This window comes from Nelumbo lutea, chromosome 5 (assembly GCF_056320005.1).
Source record: "Nelumbo lutea isolate HS-2025 chromosome 5, American lotus-T2T, whole genome shotgun sequence".
Classification (NCBI taxonomy): domain Eukaryota; kingdom Viridiplantae; phylum Streptophyta; class Magnoliopsida; order Proteales; family Nelumbonaceae; genus Nelumbo; species Nelumbo lutea.
This window is the reverse complement of record NC_142688.1, coordinates 52,933,469-52,942,105: the sequence shown is the minus strand read 5'-3', so window position 1 is coordinate 52,942,105 and position 8,637 is coordinate 52,933,469. Positions and strand designations below refer to the sequence as shown.

At 35.4% G+C, this 8,637-nt stretch overlaps 1 protein-coding gene across 1 annotated transcript; it reads right to left on the bottom strand.

Moving 5' to 3' along the window:
• Positions 1–5,783: 5,783 nt before the first annotated feature.
• On the bottom strand, positions 5,784–7,065 carry LOC148852424 (UPF0481 protein At3g47200-like). Its single transcript, XM_088945795.1, has 3 exons — positions 6,700–7,065; positions 6,382–6,581; positions 5,784–6,051 (listed from the first exon to the last, which is right to left on the bottom strand). Exons 1-3 carry the CDS (start codon positions 7,063–7,065, stop codon positions 5,784–5,786), a joined length of 834 nt encoding a protein of 277 aa, XP_088801921.1.
• Between the last annotated feature and the right edge of the window lie 1,572 nt (positions 7,066–8,637).

Here is an 8,637-nt window from a genome sequence, read left to right as displayed (position 1 = left end):
TTTTTTTATAAAATAATAGTAAAATAATAAAAAAAATATAAAATATATATTAAATATTTAAAAATATTTTTTCATTGATAAAAACATTAAAAAATATAAAAATTAAAAAATTAAGTAAGATAATTAATACTTTATTGACAAAAATATTAAAAATAATATTTAAGCAATTGATAATAGAAATTTTTGCAAAATAAGCATGGCATCTAATGATTAATGCAAGCTAATAATCCATTGATTCTTGCACTAGTTGTAAGGCAAGCATAATATCAAAATATTGTTTAATTGGTCTCTTACAATGGTGCATGGATAAACCACCACACTTAAAACTAGTACTTATAGTACTTAAATAAATAAAAGGACAATCATCATAAGAGAGATAAAAAGAAGAGTGCAAAGTATGTTGCACCCACAACATGTAAGTAGCATAATATCTAACTTGTGGAATTTGGTATGCCTTCGTACTATGTGTTGATGATGTGTTGTATAATCTCTATGTGGGGCTATCTGATCATCATATTCAATTAATTTATCAATCCACTAAAATGAACTTGAGTGATTCTTCCATTTTGGGCAACAAAAAAACCATCGTCCATAATTGGCATTGGTTTTTGCCATGACTAGTTCTATTAGTCCCTTATTGCATAAGCACATTGGGGTGCACATATGTCCAGCCATCACTGTACAAATTTATCAATATAAATACAAAAATAAGATAGAATTACTTCATACAAATAAAGAAATGAAATCAAATATACCACAAGTTCAAAATGTTTCAAGCATATCCAATATGTTAACCTTATTATCTGAAATTCAAATTAAAACTAAAATTGGAACAGCTTAATTTTATATTGTCCCCACATCATATTTACTATATTGTCCTTAGCATTGTTTATTTGTATATTTTCTTGTTCATCCTCCTCATCAGTATCACTCTCGTTGGTGCTGTATGAATCCTCACTAGTAATGTCTTCAACTGCCCATTGATTGATGTCTTTGTCGTGAATGGGTTCCTACTTTATAAAATTGTAGGTAATGAAGCATGCCATTACAATGCATCGTTGCATTCGTAAGTCAAAAGATGGCATACTCTACAAGATAGGAAATTTTTCCTTTAGTGTCCCAAAACACATCTCTATAACATTTCTTAATGATGAGTGCCTGTAATTAAATAATTCATTCTTTGATCGAAATCTTCTTCTTTGCCCTCTATAGTCATTTAGATGATATCATTCGCCGAAATAAGGTGTTAGATGTCCAAGCCCACCAGGAAATATAGAATCAAAAAGATAATATTTTCCTACAAAATCCATATGCAATTGAATGCATTGGACATGGGTAAATAAACATATAGTAAATATCAAAATAAATTATTTGTAGGAGGATATGGGAATTCTAAATGTGATCAAGAAATAACTTCTGCAAATACCCTAGAATCATGGGCAGATCCTTCCCAGCCCACGTAAACAAAAGTAAATTTCATGTCGAATGAGCATATAGCCATAACATTTATGGTGCAACGTAACTTCCTCCCCCTATATGAAATTTTCTCATCCAAATGAACCCACACACTTATATGAGTACCATTAATTGCCCCAATATAGTCCTAAGTGGTGACATACATGGTCAATATATGACTGATACATGACATATATAGATATATAAGACACCAATGGAATACCTGAAACCATGGGTAATATTTCTCCAAATGATTTATATGTGGTTGCATAGATTCAAATGATGGTAGTTGAATCAACTCTCTCCCAAGCTTACAAATTGCTTTACAAGTCCTCCTAAAGTGAGTACTAATAGTACTTTTGGAGTGTTGGAACCTACTTGCAATCAATCGATATCTTTCATTGTGACCAACTGTCATAAGGAAAATAGCATGTGATTCCTCCACTGTGATATTTCGACTATTGGATAAAAAGCTATGATCTCTCAAGTGATTAGCAAAATTTTTAAATGCACGTCCTTTCATCCGATATGTGTCATACACTTTGTCAAGATGCTCTAAGTTGTATAAACACTTCATGACAAATACATGTCCACTCATCTTTGATGTGCAATACGGTTGTTTAACAAAGTATTTACTATAGTATCTTACCACTCCACTAACGAAAGTAAGTTCAAAGAAAGGGAAAGGTAAGTCTGATCCTCTTCCCTTTCCTAAGAGAGATGGGGAGTGAACTAGTCCTTGTAAGTCTATCATTTTGTTGGCTAGTATCAATTTCATGATCAACAAGGGTTTTAGGCATAGATGCAACTGGCATATGGACATTAATGGGAGAGAGATTAACAAATGGATCTTAAGTCCATGGAACATAATCATTTTCTTCATTTGATGGTGTTTCAACATTATCCATAGATGCATTTCCGGTAAAACTAGTTCTAGAGAAGATGATCTCCAGCTCCTCCACATAGGGGTAACCCTTTTTCTTTATCCACTTTGCCCACTTATACTTTTGCATGAAGTATAATAGTTTGGTGTTAGAATCCTGTTAACTAAAACCCCTCAAATAAACATAAATAAATTGAATGTATAACATCCAAACCGCAATCAAATAGTCCCAAATGCCCTCTCTAGCAGTTGGTTTTTTGTTAGTGGATCTATTATAACTCCTTTATGGTTGCATATTTGTTGGTAATTGCTGAATCGCTTCTTCAAGTGATAAAATTTGTTTTCGAACTACTCACAGGTATATGCCTTGTTGTGCATGTTGTTGAATTTCTCAACAATATATTTCCATCCATCATTGTTAAACATTGAGGTTGGTCTATTGTGAGTCTTAACCTGATCTACCATCAATTCAATGAAGGTTTGTTCTTTAGTCTCACTCCATGTGGCAGACTCATTGGTCCTATTCTCATGCAATAATTCAGATTTAGAGGGCATATATGTCCACAAAATAAGATAAAAATGGGTTATGTGAAATAATCAAATTCTAACAACATGAAGATAGAGTTAGGAAATGGTTTGAGACCAATAAGGGGGAGTCCAATTATCATGAAACACCCATTAAACTTGAGCTTGATGGAGCCATAAAAAAGGAGATTCCAATCCTGTACAAGCTTGTCTTTCAAAGTAAAAGAAAATGCAAGAGCCAACTGGCCTCTACAATATCATTGATAATAACATTCAAAAATTTCTCTCTAATATGAATCCTATGAACCACTCTAATGATGATAAGTACAGAACCTAGGGTTCCCAAGTCATCCATTAGTATAGAACCACTAGAAGATAGCCCAGAATTACAAAATCCAAATACCTTATTGAATTGTATCTCAATTCTTTTCATTAGAAATTGAGATTGATTCTATTGTAGACACAAGGTCGACACTATTAGGTTTCTTTGATTCAGTTGCAGACAAAGTTACCATCCCCAACTCTATATGATCCACGGGTAAACAGAAGCCCAAACATTGAATCCTGGCTCGGTTCCTTAAATTCTACTTGGTAAAATGAAGCCCAAACACTCCTCCTAGCTATCTAAAGAAAAATGGTGAGAAACACAAGTTGGGTGTTGGAAAAGAACTCCATTTCGACGGTAGACATGACGTAAACAGTAGTCGCAGACACTAAAGTGAAGATTATATCCAAGTCCTTGGGTTTAAAAGAATTGGTTATTGGGTTCAAAAGTTTCAGAATTAGAAAACCTACAAGGGAAACAGAGACGAAGTAACAAACAAGAATATGAAATGGGTTTGCCCAGAAGAACAGGAAGCGAAACAACAAAATCATTAGACTCCAAATGAATCTACTAAAACAAGCTAGCTTCATGCATGAACAACTACAGAGATGGCTTATTCTCTTGCCAAAAGAATGAAGGTTCTTCATCCTTTTGCAAGAGAACGATTGCGAGGCTGTATGGATGTGGGCTGGGTGTTTATATAGGGGAAAGATCGAAACCATCAAAGCCTTTGATGTGTTGATATGGTCCCATCTGAAGTAGATGAATGGGCCTATCTTCTAGTGGTTCATATAAGATCAAGTAAAAGCATTATATAATATATAGTATAGAAGAGATATAGATAAATATAGATGAAAATTATTTGGGGTTGTAATATTTATTATTATTATCATCATCATCATCATTATTTTATTATTATTATTATTATTTGTCTAATTTATATAGTTAAAAAACTTTGTTAATTCTATCCCTCTCTTTCAAATGATGAAAACCAATGTCTCTGCTAATGACAAATAAAGATGTACATCTTCTACTATTGACAAATAAAAGATACATCAATTATTAATATAAGCTTAATTAATAATGGCCTAAAAAAGAATAAAAATACACCTTTGAGACACTTCTTTAAAGAGGTTCCTATTTTATTTTATTTTGGATCCCCCGGGTCTCTTGTATGCATGTAGCCATATTCCTCGGATTGAATTTGGCCTAACAAAGATACCTATGATATTGTACAGGGGTCCATCAATCATAGATCAACTCGGCCCAATAATACTTGAACAAAACTTGGAAATAACTTTAGAAGACAATAATTCTAGTATATGTTTCAATTTTTAAGTAAGATCTTCATCATTTGTTTTTATTTGATCTCCACATACATACACATGGAGTGGGTTCACTAGTCGAATTATTTAGCAAAGAAAGCTGCATGACTAAAGGGGAGAGGGTGTTAAGACAATATGTATATGGCTTTGGTTTTGAAAACAAAATTTTTTTATTATAGATCAACGCAATTATCATCACCATTCATCAAAAAAATATATACTTCTAAAGCCAAAAGAACAGAGATCCTTATAATTTTTCTTTAAAGGCAAAACAACAGAAAGAAAAAATAGTCTTTGACATTATGATGAACATCTAGCTATCTAACAAATCTCTTTTTTTAGTTTCACAGAAAATAGAAAACCCATCAAGGATTTGCATTATAGACACAACAAATAGAATACCTATCAAGGATTTGCATTACTTGTTATGTATTACTCTTCCTATTTCTCGTTATGTATTATAACCCAAGGCTATCATCAAGGTCTGTAAAATTATATACTTGGCACTTTGGTTCATTGAAAAAATCAAACATGAGAAGTGAAGCATACTAGAATGCAGTAATGAAGGCTAAAGAACATATCCTAGCAGGCGATATATTTCAGATTGTTTTAAGTCAACGGTTTGAATGTCGAACATTCGCAGAACCATTTGAAATATACAGAGCATTGAGAACTGTGAATCCAAGGATTTGCATTACAGACACAGCTAAATCAGTGGTAGTTCTAACAAATATCTTTTTAAGTTCACACACCAGCGGAGCGGTGAAGAGGTTGGACGGCTTTGGTGGAGCACAGTAGAGGAGAACTTCGGTGGAGCGGTGAAGAGCTTGGACGGCTTCGGTGGAGCAAAGCAAAAGAGACCTTCGATGGAGTGGTGAAGAGGTTGGATGGAGAAGAGTGTGAAGCACGGCAAAGGATACCTTCGGTGGAGCGGTGAAGAGCTTGGATGGGCGAGAGCTTCAGTGGAGCACAGCAGAGGAGACTTTTGGTGGAGCGGTGAACCGTCATTCTCTGGTATTTTGTGCCTCTGAACCGTCATTCTCTGGTATTTTAATTACGGAAAAGTATATATACATCCAATGCAGACTTTTTATTCTCATAGCACAGATATACACATTCAAAACATCTCCCCATCATCAATTCGTCACCCAGCAAGTTGGTGATCATCCCTTTATCGACGACGAGTAACCGAACGTCGTTTGGTGTGTCAATCAGAGCGTTCATGAGGACAGCATAATGGGTGACATGGTAATATCGATCATTGTTATGATCAAGGTGCGTGGCATTGCTCGAAAGCAATAAGATTTCGGAGCAAACACTCCGTTGTGTCTCCTATTGTCAAACTCGGGATTTTTAGAATCCCATCCTTGAAATGTATGTTCCATAAGCACTTACTATTGGTATTCTTCGAAAATTTGACTCCCTCTTCCCGAAGTTTTGTCGCATTTGTCAAGAGTTGAAATTTCTTTATCTTTTTCTCCTTCTCTTTGTTTTTTGAGTTTCCATCAGCCGTGTTCCTTTTCACTAGGCTCCACTCCCTGCTGAATCTCATATTCATGCTCCATTATCTCTACCGATGCTTTTTGGGTCTATCAGAGTTTTATTCAAGTTTCCTGAGTCAACATCATCCGTGTTTCTTTCACTAATCACCGTTTGCTTTCCCTTCCTGGGAAACAGAGTGCATGCTTTCATCATATCCACGAACTTATTCTTTATTCTTGGGGCGAGAGTAGTATTCACTTTGCTAGCATCAATGCTCTCCTCCCAAGATATTGCGTAGTAAATGAAGCAAATGTAGAGGGGTTTCCTCTTTTATCTGTTTTCCTGTTGACGTTGAGCTGGTTTCCAGGGCACCTTCAGGAGAATACTTCTTAAAGATGTCGACATGGTTACGTAGGAAGGAGGCACAAAATTCGACGAGAGAGCTTTTGTTATTGGGTTTGCGCCATAAAATCTTGAGAACCGAAAAAGGGATCGGATTTTCGAGTAATAACATGTCCCGTACTACATAATGAAGCATCCAGCCATTACTACAGAGAGGATCAGAAGATCTTGTCTTTACCACCCTCTGGATGAATTCAAGAATGAAGCAACCATCAGTTAGCATCACCTCTACAAGGTCTCCTTCAAATTGAATAAAATTGGCTAGCTTTTTCTTCCCATAGACCATCCACACAACTTCTCACCAAGGTCTCCTTCAAATCCCCATTTGAGTCAAAAAATTCTTTCAGATATCGACGTTTATGCTTTTCCATGGCTTGAAGCAGTTGCTTACCACGGTGAAAATGGCCAATCGAGAGTAATTGAGGCACGTAGGGTTTTTGCTTCACTTGTCGTAGCGTCAAAGGAACACGGTAAATACGAACAGGGGAACTTGTAGTTTTACCACCTGGTAAAGTACATATTTTTAGGATATTATCCACCAACATTTTTCTTTGTAGTGCACATGGAAGAAGGACAGCCTTGTCTCTTGAATCTTCAATTTCAATGATAGAATCGTCTCCATTTTCATTTTCTCCTCTCTTTGTATCAACGTTGGTTTCACTTGCCATCGTTCTAATATTCCCCCAAGCTGTTGTGAACATGCAGCAGTAGATCTCTACAAGCAACAAAAAACCCCCCTTCACCATTCTAATATTCTCCCAAATTTCCTCCTCATACAATTAGTCCTAACATCAACCTCACAGCCCTTTCAAGTGTGCATTAGGACTATCTCCCCATGAATAAAAGCATACGGTGTACAGAATCATTCCCAGGCTCCGAGTTGGAAGGGCTGTGCTGTGAGGTAGGTATCAGGATTAATTCTAGGAGGAAATTCGAAATCCATGCTAAACTTTTTTGTCTTTTTGCCTCAAAAACAGTGATCTTCACCCTTTTTCTATTCACCTAATTACATTTCTTTGATTTTAAGCTTGAAAAATACTCGTTAAAGAGACTACAAACCCTTTTTTATTCACCCAGGTAAACCCTCTATAGTGTTGCACTTAAGCTTTAAGAAGACACTTGTAGTCAGTCTTCAAACCCTTGAGTCCGTTTATTATGTTGCCATCTTGCATTTCCTAATTTTCTTTTTTACTGCCATCTTGACAAAGCTAACGTTAACAGACTAGCCTACTCTATTAACTAATGTTTATACTACAAAAACACATTCAGTTTCTTTCTCTCTCCTATTTTGTTGATCATTTGATATTCAATCATCTCACAACATGCCAATAGTTCTATTTAGGGGCCGTTCGTTTATTTTTTGGATTTTGAGGGGCAAAATTGGTTAATGATATTTTGGATAGAACAAAATCACCCCTTTTAATAATAGTTTTTTAGGGCAAAATTATTGCATTATTTACCTGAAAAATAAAAGAATATAAGTAAATGCATTATCCAAATAACATTCTTCCACATAACTAACTTACTGAAAAGCAGTGAATGGGCCCATTTTTAGAATTTTGGTTCAAATATTGAAATTGAAAGGAGGGGTAACATTGTAATCTTGCAAATCAACAATAAATGTCTAATGGGGAGGTCTCTATACGCACCGAAAGATTTGCTAGTAAAGTCTCTCTAGCTGGTTGGGCAGTTTGGCCTCATTGAGGATGGGATGATCTAGGGGTTTGGGGGAGGATTACCCCAATGCTGTAGTGCTGTGTGGCCCTAAAGCTAGTGCAGCAGTGAATTGGGAACATCCCCCTGTAAAGGTGGGACCCTATTTCGAGGCCAGATCCTAATTCGAGTAGCTTATTTTTGTCAGTATTATGAAAAAAGAAAGACAAAAAGGATAAATTGCTAAAACCTCTTTCTGGCCATTGCTGAAAACTCCTCAAAGTTTTCTTATTACAATCACCTCCCCTAAACGTCCTAATATAGTTGCAGGTAGACCCCCTATACTAGAAAGCTCTAAGAAGAGGCATAAAAATGTCTAGAATATTCATTCAGTTGCTTTTGACAAAAATGTTTATTTTTCAAATTCTTTCATATGCTACCCCAAAATCTCTCAATCTGTTTTCTGGAATTGATTTATTTTTCAAATTTGTCCTTCATATCAATTGCTCATATATAAAGTTGTAACTCTCTCTCTCTCTCTCTTGTTGTTCATAAAGTAACTGCATATGTATTTTAGGTATTTTTTT

Bases quoted from the DNA above. Each gene is read 5' to 3' on its own strand.
- LOC148852424 (XM_088945795.1), bottom strand. From the start codon at position 7,065: ATGGCAAGTGAAACCAACGTTGATACAAAGAGAGGAGAAAATGAAAAT. The intron at 6,582-6,699 runs GTGAGAAGTTGT...GAATTCATCCAG, and splicing joins GGGATTTGAAGGAGACCTTG to AGGGTGGTAAAGACAAGATC. The intron at 6,052-6,381 runs GTATTCTCCTGA...GAGATTCAGCAG, and splicing joins CATGTCGACATCTTTAAGAA to GGAGTGGAGCCTAGTGAAAA.